The 17,207-nt window shown below is 33.6% G+C and overlaps 1 protein-coding gene across 1 annotated transcript; it reads left to right on the top strand.

The window, feature by feature from the left end:
* Nucleotides 1-397: 397 nt before the first annotated feature.
* On the top strand, nucleotides 398-8,320 carry LOC115981929 (kinesin-like protein KIN-14G). The gene is made up of 19 exons (XM_031104368.1): nucleotides 398-852; nucleotides 1,605-1,771; nucleotides 1,869-2,012; nucleotides 2,306-2,566; nucleotides 2,661-2,732; nucleotides 3,111-3,179; nucleotides 3,402-3,476; nucleotides 3,614-3,745; nucleotides 3,830-3,911; nucleotides 3,988-4,083; nucleotides 4,191-4,367; nucleotides 4,447-4,553; nucleotides 4,681-4,859; nucleotides 5,159-5,320; nucleotides 5,522-5,775; nucleotides 5,875-6,038; nucleotides 6,293-6,481; nucleotides 7,201-7,721; nucleotides 7,913-8,320. Exons 1-19 carry the CDS (start codon nucleotides 735-737, stop codon nucleotides 8,043-8,045), a joined length of 3,102 nt encoding a protein of 1,033 aa, XP_030960228.1. The 5' UTR covers nucleotides 398-734; the 3' UTR covers nucleotides 8,046-8,320.
* The last annotated feature ends 8,887 nt before the right edge of the window (nucleotides 8,321-17,207 follow it).

Below are 17,207 nucleotides of genomic sequence, written 5' to 3'. Positions count from 1 at the left end.
TTCTAAATAACTATAAGCATTGAATTCTTTAAAATTCCAACCATTCATTATTAAATAAATCATTCAGATTTTATCATCTCATCAATTACTTGAATACTTTCCGATAAATAATTGAGAAGAACTTCATAATAGGTCCATTGTCAAAATTAAATTCTAATTAGTTATAAGAAATTTAATATATATACAGCTTAAAAAGAACTTTTTTTTTTTGTTTTTTCCTCTCAAGGAAAAGAATTTTAAAAACAAAAATTGCTTATAAAAAATTTAGAAATAATTATATAGGAAAAATATATACCATCAAGTCCATGCCGAGAGGCTCGGAGCCAGGTTCGGTTAACCTTTTTTCCACTAATATTAGACAGAGAGAGAAAAAGAAAAACTAGAAAGAGCAAGAAAACTGTGAGAGAAACAGAGGGAAAGTAAGGGAAAGAGCTAAGAAAATTTCTCCTCTCTTTCTCTTCACTTTGCACAAATCTCTCTCTCCTCACAGATCAACTCATCAAAACCCTAGTCTCTCATTCCTCCATTTCCCTGAGAATTCAGCTAAAATAAGTTTTTTTTCCTAAATTTAACACCACAAACAAAAAAATTTGAAATTTTTGTTAATTTCTATGTAAATTGCTGAATTGAAGTTGTTTTTGGAAGTTTTAAGGCCTTTGAGTTAATGGGTATGATTTGAAATCTGAGTTTGTGATAAAAAATATTTTCTGGGTTGGTGTGTGATAAATAAAGCAATGGCAACAGAGCAAGAATTGCCTTTCTCTGTAGCTTCAATGGTGGAAGATGTTCTTCAAAAACATAGTACCAGATCAAGCGACATGGGATTGGCTTCAAGGAAGGCTGAGGAATCTTGTATGATCAAATCATTTCTTGAATTTTATTTGCACTTAAATGTTTAATTTTTTTTTTCTCTCTATAAAAATTGATTAAATTTTGGATTTAATGGTTTCTTTGATAAGCAAGGAATCATTTCTTGTAAATTGTTTGTATACAGGTTATGGTTTTAGCATATATTTTATGACAATGAAAATTTTGTAAAGTGTGGTTGATTTGATGTACATGTTATAGTGGTAATGAATTATGTGAGGGGATAATCATGTGATTACAATCTTATGTAAATTTTATAAATTTACACGCAAAAAAAAAAAAAAAAAAAAAAAGTCTTAATTATGATATGATTTTTCATTGTCCAATAATCTCATTTTTTGTATCATCTTTCTCATTGCATTAATTTTTCTTTTCTTTTCAATTCTTATTCCCAAGAAGTTTTGGAACTTTGTCATGGATAAATCCTTAACATTTTTGTTGCATGGAATTATAGCTATGAAGTTAGAATTAGAATAGGAGGTCCCAGCTCAAATCCTTAAATTTTGAAAAGCTTATTACTCAATTGCTTTATGCTCCAATGAATTTGGAAAGGATTCTAGATAAGATGGAGCTGAAATCAACAAAATGAATTCTGCGGTAAAATCAAGATTTTGCTATCTAGTCCTCTAAGGCTCTAACCTTCTTTATATTGGTGTTTGTTGGTGAAATGTGGCTTCTCTTAGCTTGAGATGTGATTAATAAGAAAAGAAATGTAATGTTGCTGCATCATTGTGTAGCCTTGAGAAGATATGAAGCAGCCGGATGGCTCAGAAGGGTGGTTGGAGTGGGTGGGGGTAAGGAATTGCCTGCTGAGCCTTCTGAAGAAGAATTCAGGCTTGGGTTGAGAAGTGGAAAAATCCTATGCTATGTTCTTAACAAGGTTCAGCCTGGAGCTGTGCCAAAGGTATGATTCAGCAAGGTTTTCATTTTCTTTTCAGCTTTTCACATGTCTGTTCATGCATATTTTAGTTGGTTTTGATGATGTTTATTGACTAATTTAGGTGGTTGAGGGTCCTTGTGATTCTCTTGTTATTCCTGATGGGGCAGCTCTATCTGCATTCCAGTACTTTGAAAATGTCAGAAATTTCCTTGTAGCTGTGGAAGAATTGGGGCTTCCAACTTTTGAAGCCTCTGATTTGGAACAGGTGTGTGATGTAGTTACATGAATAGGAAAATCTGTATAATGGGATTCATCTTCAGATTCTACACCCCTCTTGCCTTTAGTTAACTTAGTCAAAAAGAAAGAAGAAAAAAGAAAAAAGGAAAAGCTGTATAATGCCATTTCAAACTTGCCTGTCCTTGTCTCTTTTTTGGATGTAACTTACACTTGGGGGAAAAAGTGTTTATTTTGGGTTGATGATGAACCAATATGGCACATAATTACTTTGAGAGAGTTGTCAGTCTGATGTTACATTGTTTTAATCTCCTGACTGTACAGGGAGGAAAATCTGCAAGGATTGTGAACTGTGTTCTAGCAATCAAATCATATAGTGAATGGAAAGAAGGGGGAAGGAATGGATCATGGAAACCTGGTGCAAATTTGAAAGCACCCATCTGTGTGAAATCCTTTGTACGAAAAAATTCAGAACCATTCATGAATTCTTTTTCAAGGGCCTCATCATTGAATGAGAAGTCTCTACAGAGTCTGTCTAGTGATCTATCTTCATACAATGATATCGGCCATGACCTCAATGAAGCAGTTAGTGAGCTTTGAATTTCTGTTCTTTTTATATTAATTTTTACTTTTCATAGTAGCATGACACCAAAGTTTTTATATGTGTTCTTATCTGCAGGGTTCCTCTCGTTCCTTAAATATGCTAGTCCGTGAAGTTCTCTCCAATAAGAAGCAAGAAGAAATTCCAATTGTAAGTGCACTGGTGCTTTCTTTGTTTTGAATTGTCCTGATATAAATAGATTTTGAGGAGACTGCTTACAATTCTGCAAAGTATGCACTAAGCAGGAATTTGCAGAAGTTAAAAAAATTACCGACTCCAACCATGGATACATTTTAGAGAATATATTGTCCCAGTTGGATGACACTAACCATTTGAGATTCGTCCACAAACTAAGTTTATATGTAAAATCCAACCTTAGTTTGTGTTGGGTCTCACAATATTTGCCTACACGTTCATTCTTTTAGTCTTCTTGTCTGTTCTGAGCATTCTTTGTAATAACTTATAACTAGTTATATGTATTTTTGTAATTGTCACTAGAGTAACAACTGACTCTTGAGCCTGTCACAGATTGTAGAATCTATGCTTAATAAAGTCATGGAGGAGTTCAACCGTCGCTTGGAAAGCCAAAATGAACAGGTAAATGTTGGCTTTTTATTGGTATTCCACCTCATACACATGGTGTTTGCCTAGCAAAGATCCTTGCTGCCTTTGACTATGATTTATGTGAAGGGTCAGGATCCTAATTTCTGCTGATGCTAGTACAGAAATCATGTTCTTCCTATAGAAAACTCATTTTCTTTTTCTTTTTTTTATTAAAAATAATTGCCGATGATATTAATGTTTCTGGTAATCTGACAGATGAAAACAACTGCGAAAGATATGGCAGAATCTGGCCCTGATGATTCTCTATCCAAAACTTCTGATGATATAAAGGTATTTACACATGTTATAGAAAGTTTAAAATGCAAGTGATAAATTTGTCACACTCAAAATATATAGTTTCGACAAGCAAGTTAATTTCTTTGTTGAATCGGCACATATAAGTAACCTATTCTCTCAATATGATTAAGGTGGAAGAAAAATCTGGCATGCAATATAAAGAGGAGGAAAGTTATGATCGGAAGTATGATCTTGATGAGGGATCAAAAAGTCTGCTTTTGAAACAGCATATGTTTGTTGAACAACAACAAAGAGATATTCTGGTAAGTTGCAGTAGTATCAAACTTGCTGGCTAGAAAGCTGTTAATCTGCATGCAATTAGTGACTTTGCTTTCTAAATCCTGTAGGAGCTGAAACATATTCTTCATAGTACAAAAGCAGGAATGCAATTTTTGCAGGCGAAGTACCAGGAGGAATTCAACAATCTAGGTACATTATAAATCAAAACTTGCATGGTTTTATAAAGTTCTTGAAGGAGGAATGATATACTAGCTTCCCTTTATAGGTAAGCACCTGCATGGTCTGGCTCATGCTGCTTCTGGATACCAGAGAGTTCTTGAAGAAAACCGCAAGCTATACAATCAAGTGCAGGACCTGAAAGGTGACATTCCAATTGGTTTAAAGTTTAACTTAATGACTTCAGTCATTAACACTTAATTAAATTTCTCAACAAGATCTAATGGACATACATCTATTATGTTTGATTAGGAAATATTAGGGTATACTGCCGAGTGAGGCCTTTCCTGCCTGGCCAACCAAACCGTTCGAGTTCTGTGGATCACATAGAGGAAGGAAATATTTCAATTATTGCCCCTTTAAAATATAGCAGAGAGGGCAAGAAATCATTCACTTTCAACAAAGTATTTGGTCCTTCAGCAACCCAAGGTATGTTTTTGCAGAGGAGGTATTTTGAACAAAGTATTATTTTGTCAAGTTTCCTTACAGCTGCTATCATTTTTTGTAGAGGAGGTATTTGCAGACACCCAACCTCTGATTCGGTCTGTTCTTGATGGTTACAATGTTTGTATATTTGCTTATGGACAAACAGGATCAGGGAAAACTTATACTATGGTAAGAGATTCACCACATCCTCATCATATTTGATAATTTCTTTCACTATAAGGCTTTGATTTATGTTTTCCAATGAACATTTATCATTTCTAATAGTTTTATTGATTTGTCTTATCTGTCAAACCAGAGTGGACCCAGAGAGCTTACAGAGGAAGGTCAAGGTGTAAATTATAGAGCATTGGGTGATCTATTTCTCCTCTCAGAACAGAGGAAAGACACCATTTGCTATGATATTTCTGTACAGATGCTTGAAATTTACAATGAGCAAGTTAAGGATCTCCTTGTGTCAGATGGTGTCAACAAAAGATATCCTTCGCGACACTAGTTTATATCTTTATTTTAATGTGCATTTGACAACAACTTTTTCTTTTAGCTTTTTAACTTATTTTCTTATATTCAACTGTTTAAAGCCTCACCATTTGAGGTATTACTATACTTTAACTAACTCTTAGCAAATAAACAAATAAGCTTTCTGTATAATAAAATCTTTCTTGCTTATCAAAAAGAAAAGAAAAAATCTTTCAGCAAAAAGCTTTATCCAAACAGATTGTATGCCTTGTTCAATGCACCTCTTACTCCTTTATGTGTCCTTAACTCCAAAGTACATTAGAAATTCGTAACAGTTCTCAAAACGGAATCAATGTACCTGAAGCAAACCTTGTACCAGTATCAACAACATCTGATGTCATAAATTTGATGAACCTTGGGCAAAAGAATCGTTCAGTGGGTGCTACAGCCATGAATGATCGGAGTAGTCGTTCCCACAGGTATAGTTAATTTTATCTTATAAGTTTTAGAATAGAGCAATTTTTCTTTTTAAAAATTTCCATTTAGTTATTGTTTCTTACATGAACGAAGAATGATAATATCATATCTGTTTTTCATCATCTCCTGATTTTGAGAACATTGATTACAGTCTTCCCATATGCGAAAATGGATACTAACTTCTGTATGTTATCTATTTCCAGCTGCCTTACAGTTCATGTTCAAGGAAGAGACTTGACATCTGGTTCTATTCTCCGTGGTTGTATGCATCTAGTTGACCTGGCAGGAAGTGAAAGGGTTGACAAATCAGAGGTGACCGGAGATAGATTAAAGGAGGCACAACATATCAACAAATCTCTATCAGCCTTGGGAGATGTGATCTACTCTCTTGCACAAAAGAGTTCACATGTTCCTTATAGGAACAGCAAACTCACGCAACTGCTCCAAGATTCACTTGGTGAGGTTCTCAATGTCCTCTTGCCTATAGAGACATCCTCTTCCATATTTCCACAGTAATTTCCTTTGTTGTTAATTTATTGTTTTTTGTATCTATTAGGAGGGCAAGCAAAGACTCTCATGTTTGTTCACATTAGTCCGGAGCCTGAAGCTCTTGGAGAAACAATTAGTACTCTCAAATTTGCTGAAAGGGTTTCCACCGTTGAGCTTGGTGCTGCACGGGTCAACAAAGATGGTTCAGAAGTGAAAGAACTTAAAGAACAGGTTTTTACTCGTCATTTTTCTGTTTGTTTTGCTTGATGAGTTTGAGAAAATTCCTTACTTCTCTGCTCCCAGTCTCAAACATGTTAGGTCTAGTAATTGTTAATTTTATTTCAGATGGCTTATTTTTAGGCTGCCTATTTGTTTTTGTTTTTATTTATATTTCTGTATTATAAATTAATAAGTTGACACATATGTCTTGTATACTTTGATAATTGTGTTGAAAAATAAATGTGCCTTGTTTATTCTCTTTTTAGATTGCTAGCCTTAAAGCCGCCTTATTAAGGAAGGAGGGAGAAACAGAGAGTATTCGAAGCTCTCAATCTAGCCCAGAAAGATCAAAAATGAAGTCATGTGGATCTTCTCCTTCCCATCCTAGTTGGAGAAGTTTTGGAGACTTCTCAGCAGGTCGTAGGCAAGCAATGGACAATGTGGGTAACTTAGAGGTATGAACCAAATGTCATAACTGGTTGATAGGCCATGATTTCATGTTAGCTACGTAAATTGATTTTGTCTGAGCACTATGGATTCATCTCAGGAATGCCGTATGTACCAAAGTCTGGATTGAAGTCATCTTTTTTTGTCATTCTTACTGTTACATTTTTCTGTCTCCAGTGATATATTTTATAATCTTTTGGCATTGTAAAATGTGATAATTAATGAAGCATTAAGATAATGAAAAGGTGAAAGGATAGAACAATTGGCTTAGATCCCATGATTGCTTCATCCTTCATCAAAGTTTCATTTTGGGTTTGAATCTTTGACCAGCTATTTGGTGGAGTTCACTCTACTAGGACTTTATTTGAACTTCAATTTGCTTTCCTATCAGTTTTAGAAAGTTGTTATTGAGAACTGGCAGCATTTTTAGAGGAAATTGTTCTATTTTATATTTGATACCATTTGAGGCAAAATTAAGTCTTCTCCAAATAGAAAAGGAATATTAAATCGCATGGAAATAAGGAGTTATTTTAGACTATAGTCATCACCAGAAGATTATAAGAAAAGGTTTAAACAGCATCAGTGAAATAAATTAGTCTTAAATTTGATTAAAAAGCTGAAAATTGACTCATTTCTACAACGATAGAACTAAAGTGTGGTGCCTAAAATCTAACGATTACATTTATTTAATACCTTTATAAAATGCAGTTCATGGTCATATTTGCAGGCTCGGAGTAATTCCAAACTAAAACCAAAAAGATGTAGCCTAGATTTTCACGACATGTTGATGAGTTCAACTCCCTGGCCACTTGTTGGCAGTCCTACACTAATTGGAAAAGAGGATGACAAGGATTTTGTTTCTGGTGAATGGGTTGATAAGATCATGGTGAACAAGCATGACAGTGCAAGTGGAGATGAAACTCTGGTGAGACATTGGGAAGTAGACAACAGACTGTCTTCTGAGATGTTTGGTGAGAGTTATATCTCAGCTCCTTCAAAAATATACCCAGAACAAGCTCTCAATAAACTAACAGCCAACAAAAAGGACATCCAGGACTATGATGTACCTAGCAGTCGGTATGAAGTGGCCACTGATGATTCTGATGAGCTTGAGGCTGCAACTAGTGATTCCTCAGAGCCAGACATGCATTGGCAACAGAATCTTCCTAAACTTACCAAAATTTCCAATGGCTTGAAGTCAAAACCAAAGAAAACAAATCCCAAGCCAGCAAAGAACCAAGAATCAAGGTAACCTGTCTTAAATGCTTATATTTTACCATGTTCTTCTTTAAGCAGAATTCTGAATTTTCTTTGTGCTGCAACGTGGAGTGAAATAATGCTTCCCTTTCCACATACTAGCAAACTTGCATTGGTTACACCTAGGCTTGCCATTTTTCATGTTTCTAATAGAATGTTTTGAATTATGTGCTTGTAACCAGGAGTTTAATTCCATCACTGATTCCTGCACCATCTCGGATCAAACCACCCAATGGGATTAGTCAAGCTTTGCAAAAACCTGGAAGGCTGGCTGTTCGAACTGATGGAAAGAGGAAAACTGGGAATGCTAAGTGAGAATATAGTTATGGGGTTTTGATGAAAGTTGCTCCATGATTTTTTTTTTCTTATATGTGTATTCATTATGTAGTTGTGTATAGAGAGAGAGAGAGAGGATTTCTATATTGATTGGCAATAAATCCAGTTGCCTGCATTTCTCCAATAGTGATCATGAGTTGTATAAGTCCCTCCTAGCCAGTTTTAATGTGTCTATAGGGGTGCTGATATTGAGTTTTTTTTTTTCTTCTAAAACAAGTGTTTTTTCAAACTGAGAAAAAAAAAAAAAAGGAATGAAAAAGATGCAAAATGAAAGAAAAACAGTTGATTTACATACATATTTTGTATTTTTCTTTTGCTTCCCTCCTTTCATTGGCAAAGTTAGCAAACTTTTGTGTACAGTTCATGCAATGGGAAGAATTGAAGGGATTCAACATGAGTATCAGCCAATAAAGAGTTTAACAAACTAGGCATCAAAGGCAAGTTGAAAGGTTTCTAATGACATTAGTAAAATTATTCAGTGCACTCAATACAGTACATCGATACACCCTCCTATTATATAAGGATAGGTTTACTTGTGGATTCCCACATGAAACCTACTATAATGTGAGAGGCATAGTATATCTGATGTACAAAATAATTTCAAATGACAAACATTTGTACCTTTCTTGAGTCAAAATCTTCTAATTTTTCTTGCTTCACTTTATACTCCACCAATAAAAACTTGCCAAGGTTGATTGGTGGTGGTGGTAGGGAGGTGTTGGGTTATTTTATTTTATTTTAGGTAGTTAAAATAAGAAAAGTCATAATGGGAGGATTTACACTATGTTTGGTTGGGTGGAATATAGAATAGAACAAAAAGCATGGGACATGAGATTTGGGCTCAAATATCCATATCATTCAAATAAGAAGCATCTTTTTTTTAAATTGCAACAAAAATTTCACAATAAAAGACAAGCTCCATTATGTCCTATGTTGAATTGCAAGAACCTCCAAATTGAACCTATAATTGTAAGTATATCTGGCATCACAACATAATTAACAAATTACTATTAAAAAAAAAAAAAACCAATAAATCAAATAACCTTTCAAGCCAGAGTTAAATATATGCATGTATTCAAAAGTATACCCCAACGGCAACAGGCAAATACTATTTCCTTCGAATATTTTGAATAAGTAATTATATCACTCTCTTCTATTCTATGCCTAGCTCAAGTAGCTGCATTGATTGCTGGAAAAAAATATATATAATAGGACAACATATTTGGTGGTAAGAAAATAGCAAACTGTATTTCTTTTTTACTCTTGCATTTATAGGTTAATGAAAACAAATCCACACACACAAAATAAAGAGTGGTGCTTAAAAACTCTCACTTCTGAAAATTTAGATAAGGAAAAGATATTTTTTGCCATTCAATCTCAGCATGTAAATGGGAAATTACGATGAATTTACCACTAATTCGACTTTTAGTGTTTGGACGTGAGGATTTAAAATGAAGGGATTTAACGAATAATTTCTAGTATAAATTATAAAGTACTTTAAAAAAAAAAAAAAAAAAAAAAAAAAAAAAAAAAAAGTATAAAGTACTTCATATGAATAATTTTTTTTTTTTTTTTTTGGAGATAAAAGATAGAACTTTATTGAAATTTAATCCAAAACCATTTACACCGTATCAATGTATACCCGGTTCAGCCACTGGGGGAGAGACTACCATACATTAATAAACAATAACACAGTCCAGACAAGCCGAGGTTTGTTGCAGCTAGCTTCATGTTTTCCTTGGTTGGAAGGTCGTTTGCACAAGCACGCCCAAGAAACATCCTGACTTTTGGAGGCACATTCAGCTTCCATAACTTCCTCCATATTGGTCTTTCAGTGTTTGCTGCGGAGTGCTCAATCCGTGTCTGCTCCTTCATCCTAACAGCGAAGCGATAGGCAGATTTTGCACTGAGAACGATTGAGACTGATTTTCTTTCCCAACCAATACGTCCCGACTTGCTGTATTTTGCTGCAAAAGGATAGACATAATTTCCATTCGTGTCTTGTGTGCAGAGAGATAAAAAATCTTCTCCCTATCCCATTGCATTGTGCTGCTGTCTATCAAGTCCTTTACCTTGTGTCCCATCTGCTACTCCCCCAAGAAGACCGGCCTATGAGAGAGCCACTTATGTGTGGTTACTCCAATAGTATTACCATCCCCCACTCTCCACCTGGAACCTTCCCAAAGAATTTCCCTTGCAGCCAACAGGCTCCTCCATACATAAGAAGGATTACTCCCTAATTCAGCATCCATAAAAGAGCAATTAGGAAAATACCTTCATTTGTACACCCTGAAAAATAGTGAATGGGTGTTGTGAATCAGCCTCCGAGCTTGCTTTGCTAGTAATGCTAAGTTGAAAGCTTGGACATCTCTAAATCCCATCCCACTTCTATCTTTTGGATTGCACAACTTCCTCCAATTGATCCAGTATATTTTCTTCTCATCCTTTGTCTAGCCCCACCAATATTTTGCAAGTGTTGAATTTATCGTGTCACATAAGGCCTTAGAGATTTTGAAGATTCCCGTAGTGTAGGTAGATATTGCTTGGGACACCATTTTAATAAGGATCTCCCTTCATGCTTTAGGAGAAATAAGGATCTTCCTTCCTGCTAAGAAATTATAAGATCCTCATGGTGGACAAGTAATGTGATTCACCATTCCACTAAAAAACTTCAATTTGTTTAAAATTGCTGAGTTAGAAATTTTTTTAAAATAAAAACTGATTACTGACTCAACAATTTTAAACAAGTGAAAGTCTATTAGTGGAATGTTGTACAAATGACGTGGTCCACCAGAGGACTCTATAATTTCTCCTGCTTTAGAGATAAATTTTTCCTTCTAACTCATCACTCTTTTTGTTATTTTTTCTTGAAGGCCTTTAAATGCGTTAACCTTTGATTTTCCACCAACCTTAAGCAATCCAAGATAAGTCTCAAGTCCTCCATGACCCCTAGCTCCAAAAATAGCTTGGATATCATCTCTAATTGATTGTCTTGTGTTGAATAAATTTAATAATGCAAGATAATTTGAGTTGTTGGAATTTTGTTGTGATAAAAAAAAAAAAAAAAAAAAAAACATTTATGATGTAATGGATTTAAAATGGCATTTAAATCTGATAAGTAATCATTTCAAATCCACCTATTAATAAAACTTCAATCCACCCATTATAAAAATTGCACCGTCTCTTTTCTATTTTTCAAGTCATCTAGGTATATATTAAAAGCCAATCTAAGAGAAAATTCAATTAGATTTTAATTGGATTCTCAATTTTGCTCCACGTGTCCTATTTAATTTTTAATTTTCGTGCCAAGTGAATTATTGAGTGTAAAAATCGAAGAGTATAAATCCAATTATATTTTAAATTGGATTTCAATTGGAATCCAATTTTGTGCTACATATCCATCTAATCTTTTAATTTTTGTGGCAAGTAAATTATTGGATGTAAAAACTGATAGTATAAATCCAATTAAATTCTAAATTTCATATATATATATATATATATATATATATAATGAAAAACTATTGCATATTTTAGAAAGGTATGGTTTAAAAAATGTATAAACTAATTTCATGTATAATTTGAACATTTTTTTTTCGAAAAAATGTATAATTTAAATTGTATAATTATAATTATTTTTAATTGTATCCGGGCATATTCACGGGTTACACATTAGTTTAAACTAAAATTTGAAATTGAAATATCTTCTTTTGAATACTTTTACCCAAAATGAGAAATACATCTCGATGCTGAAAGTACCTTATGAACCTGAAAAGATGGAAGGGTTAGGCCTAGCATGGGCTTGGACTTGTCAATTGAAAGGCAAAAAGCCTATGGGGCTAACCAAATCCTATATTCAAGGGTCAGCAATGGGCTGGGATGAAAAGAAATATCCCGGCCCATGATCCAACCATGGACAATGTCCAACGGGCCTTTAGTTGGCTAAACGAGTGGGTTGTGTGCTTTTTGGTTACACTTGTAATGTTCGTGAAAAAAGTCATAGGAATAACTTTAGTGTCATCTATGAGAATAGATTGTGTCAAGAACGGGTGTAAAGGATGTGTTTTACACCAGCCAATCCTGACCCGCCACGTCACTAGATTTTTTTTTTTTTCCTTCAACAAAAAAGATTAAGCCTTAAGCCCTTAACCCTCTCTCCCTTTCTTTCTCTTCTCTCCTCACCCGATCTCTCCATCTCTGGATCAAACCTATGACCTCCATGGCCGGAGCTTCAAAGCTCAACACAAACACCGACTTTTTTTTTTCCAACAAAAAAGATTAAGCCTCAAGCCTCTCTCCCTCTCTTTCTCTTCTCTCCTCACCTGATCTCTTCATCTCTAAATCAAACCCACGACTTCCATGGCCGGAGGTTCAAAGCTCTACATAAGCCACCAACACCACTGCCATGGTCGAAACTCCACGGTTGAACCAATAGCCGCCACCGCTGTGTGTGTTGTGTTCATGTGATGATTTTACTCATGTTCACACTTCACAAGTATTACATAAAACACAGCACATACACATCCAGCCATAGAAAACCTGAAGCCCCAAAATCCCAACACAAAAACATAGCCACACCCAAGCCAAAAATCCAACCTTTTGAACACCCAAAACTTGAAACAAAAATCCTTTCTTTCTTACACCCCCAAACCAAAATCAAAATCCCTTATTTTTTCAAATCATTAAACCCCAAAAAGAAACCAAATCCCCAAACCCATAAACAGGCAGGCAATAAAAAGAGAAACTTTTGGCCATAAATCAAAGAACAACAACAGAGAAATAAAAAGATAAAGAGAAATAGAGATAGAGAGAGAGAGAAGCTGAGGGAAAACAGATGTAGGATTAAGGGCCCAAATTATATATTGAGCCTTGGGCCTTGGCCGAGAGCATGAGTGGTCCGAGGAGGAACGAATGGTAATGAACGATTCAGGCTCAAGATTTAATGAGTAAGATATAAATAGGAAGGTTGTCTGAGGAGGAATATCTCATCAGATACAATAAATACAGCTCAAATATGTATTCCAATGATCAGAGTGACCTTCTATGAAGCTCCAACAATAGGGACGTGCATCATGAATATACGAGAAAGAGGGGAACCCAAAAATATTTAAGGGAAAACTACTATCACTGCATTGAATGAACGGTTCAGGCTCAAGATTTAATGAGTAAGATATAAATAGGAAGGTTGTCTGAGGAGGAATATCTCATCAGATACAATAAATACAGCTCAAATATGTATTCCAATGATTAGAGTGACCTTCCATGAAGCTCCAGTGATAGGGACGTGCATCATGAATATACGAGAAAGAGGGGAACCCAAAAATATTTAAGGGAAAACTACTATCACTGCATTGAATGCACTGCAGCTACTTTTCTGGCCGCATTTATGTGGAGAAGACCTTTGAACAGTGCTATCTTGGCTACCACAACTCACAAAAAGCCAAAGAATGTGTCTGATGGGACAGATACTCAAATAATGGCTCAGATGACTAACAAGTGTAGGATCAAGATAGTCCAAAGGGAACTATATAATGTAAGAGACCCTCCATGAGGAAGGAATCGGAAAAATAGAAAGAAAATACTGTAGCCATCAAAATTATACTTGTATTCAGTCTAGTTGATTTATATAAAGACTTACCTCCTTGGACAGTAAATTGATTCAGATCAGTGCTTTTTGTTCTTATTTGATCATCATATAAATCCATACTAGTCATTGTCCAATTCATTAGGGCCTAGTTCTTTGACCCACTCTCTATAAATTTATTATACTGGGCTCACTAGGCTAAGATCTCATACATCTTGAGCTTGGACTGCAAAACGTGTCCTTACAACAAATATATAGATAATAATTGTTTTAATATTGCATTTAGTTAGTCCGGCATTTAGTTAGTTAGTTACAATTTCAAGTTAGTTGGTTAGTTAGTTACAATTCCAAGCATGTTAATCAAATTTAGTGTGCATTTGACAAAATTATTTTTGCCAACTTATTTTACTATTCAGCTTATTTTTGCTACTATTCATGGGTCTTACTGCACTTTTTAATACTATTTATAGATTCCACTGCACTATTTCAGCTAACTTTTAACTTTATCTACAGTATTTTTAACCAAAAATTTTCAGTTTTAGTAATATAAACAAATCTCAAACGGACACTTAATACATATTGGAATTATTAATACACATAGAGAATAATATAACCATTAGGATAAGACCATGTGAGACAATAAATAGGGGCAGCTCTACATTGATGTTAGGGTAGTCACAGGAACATCTTGACCTAGAAAAAAATAATAATTATTATATATAAATTTTAAAATTTTTATGACTTTTTACCTTTAAAAAAATGTTTGTGACCACCTAAAGTTTTCTAAGCCCACCATTAATAAACTTTGGACAAAGTTTAGCAACAAACTTTGTTGTAGATTAAACTAAAACTTTACTTAATATTTTTTTATTGAACATGAATTTTGACAAATAAAATCCACCGTTGGATTACATTTTCTTATTATATCATCTATGCTAGCAAAATATCAATAAAATCAAAGATCAACAGCTATGTCATCAATCAAATTTTTAAATTTTAAGTGTTTATAGTATAAATTATACATAAAAAATAATTTTATGGATCGAATAGTAAATAACATCTAATTGGCATTAAATTTGGCATGTGTTTAAAGAACATAAAGAAAATACAATTCAACTGTTAAATTTTCAAAATATGTAACTATGTTAATTTTTTTTAGTGAGAGTTGTAGCCTTAAACTACAACTAAGTTTTTAGCCAAACTTTGGTTCCCGTTACAAACAAAAAGGAAAAGCCTAAGAAAATTTTTATTGAACTAAAATTTTGAAAGAGATCTAATTTATAGTATTGATAATAAGATTATCGTGCAACAATTTCAAAATAAGAAAATTTGTAAAAGAAAATTGTAAAATCTTATGTATTTGCGTGTTTTTTTTTTTTTTGGGTCAATATATGAAATTCTATTTTTATTATATTCTGTATAATTTAACTTTCATAATGACGACTTTAGAAAAAATTTCTAGAGCCACCATTGCCAATAGAATAGTTTTATGTTTCTATAAATACCTACTTATAATCACATTTCCATTCATATTGAAGAATAAACCAATTGATTGCTTAGTGAATTTTCTCTCACTCTTAATATTTCTAAGTGACTACTTTGAATTAAGTCAATTTCCCTGCAATTTCCATACATTCCCCTACAATTCTCATCCATCCCCATTAAAGTACCCTCAAATCCAACCATTTAAAATGTTTAAATAATAAGGTTAGATAAGTAAAATACTAAAATTACTAATTTAAAATCTTCTAAATTTTAAGTAAATTTTAAAATAAATAAAAAAAAATTTATTTTTTCACCTTGTTTCTTTGCCAAAAACTGGATATTCTTTTAACTACATGGAAAAATAAAATAAAATAGAAATATAGGATAAGAATAAGGATACTTAAAAAAAAAAAAAAAAATTAACATGGTTTGTTTAATAGGAACCTAGGTTTTTTTTTGGTGGGGTTAGAAAATTGAAATGAACGTAATTTTTTTATTTTCTTTTAGGATAAATATAAATTTAAAAAACGCATGTTTACGTCTTTCCCAAAAAAAAAAAAAAAAAAAAAAAATCTTTTTCATGTTTTTTTTTACTGCTTATTTATCTATCTATATTTATCCTATATTCCTACTCACTTAGGATAAATATGTAAAATTGTGTTACATTTTAAGATCCCACTAACTTGCATTTCTTACCCACATACTTTTTCAATGTTAAAAAAATTTTCAAAAAAAAAAAAAAAAACCTACATATCAATTATAATGTAAGTGTTATTTTCAAAACTTCCCACAATCATTTGCTATAAAAATTACAACAAGATATTGTGATAATGTTTAATGTTAACCACCACAAACTTTTGACAAAGAGAAGGAAGGTGCATTATGAGAAGAAAGCGTGGTAGATTATATCAATCAGAGAAAAAGAGAAATGTAATGAGATCCAAAAATTTTTGTGGGTGGCTACCTCAAATGTTATGATTATTTCTCAGAAATTCTTTCTTGGAGAATTTTCCAGTCTTCTTTTTAGCATATTCTTGCAATTTACTTATTTGTGTATTCACTTTATATATATATAAATAAATATATATATATATGTGTGTGTGTGTGATGACACTACAAAAAAAAGGTTCTATGGCCACGTTTTTAAAACGCGGCCATATGTCAAAAAAACGTGGCTATAGCCTATAGCCGCGTTTTTTTAGGCCGCGCTTTCTAATGTGGCCTAAAACCTGTGACTATAGGACTGACGGTCCTATGGCCGCACTTTTTAACCGCGGCCTAAGGGTCTGGTCTTAGGCCGCGTTTTAAACGCGGCCTAAGGTTGTGGTCTTGGGCCGCGTTTTAAACGCGGCCCAAGACCAGGACCTGTGGCCACGTTCTAAACGTGGCCATAGGTCCTCGTCTTGGGCTGCGTTTGAAAAGTGTGGCCATAGGACCTTTGTTGACAACTATAGGTGAAAGCTATAGCTGCGTTTAAAAACGCGGCTATAGCCCTTTTTTTTCCTTTTTTTCTTTTTCCTAGCCCAAATGCCTTAAGGACCTCCACACCTGTTTTCTAGTACAGTCACCACAAACCAAGCCCTCATTAAACAGTTTTAATCTTGCATTAGTCTCACATTTACTATAAAAACTTTGAAAGTACATACATAGTAATATCTCTTGCAAAGATAAAATGCAAGAAAGGAGGGCAATGAAAGTACATACATAGTACTCACAGTGCACTTTAGATAAAATTTGTGGTGAGGACTATAAAATTTGACATGCCAAATTTCTTGATTAGTATCTAATCCATCCTACAAAGCGAGATAAAATATTTTCATTCAATAAATCACCATGGATGATCTTTGAAAAAAATACGCAAACTTCAATATGTCTATGTTTAATCATGATCTCCTCCATCCTAGATTAAGTATCCCTAGTTTCATTTATTTAATTAAAATATAATTAGTCTATGAATTATGCCATTAGATTTCAGTTTCATCCTTAGGCTCTATGCTAGTCTTCCAAAATCAATATTTAAATATTTCTATTTATCTTGTGTTTTTTTTTTTTTTTACCAGAATTTTGTGATTTAA

This window comes from Quercus lobata, chromosome 3, assembly GCF_001633185.2.
Source record: "Quercus lobata isolate SW786 chromosome 3, ValleyOak3.0 Primary Assembly, whole genome shotgun sequence".
In the NCBI taxonomy this organism is placed as follows: Eukaryota; Viridiplantae; Streptophyta; class Magnoliopsida; order Fagales; family Fagaceae; genus Quercus; species Quercus lobata.
This window is presented reverse-complemented; position numbering and strand designations above follow the sequence as displayed.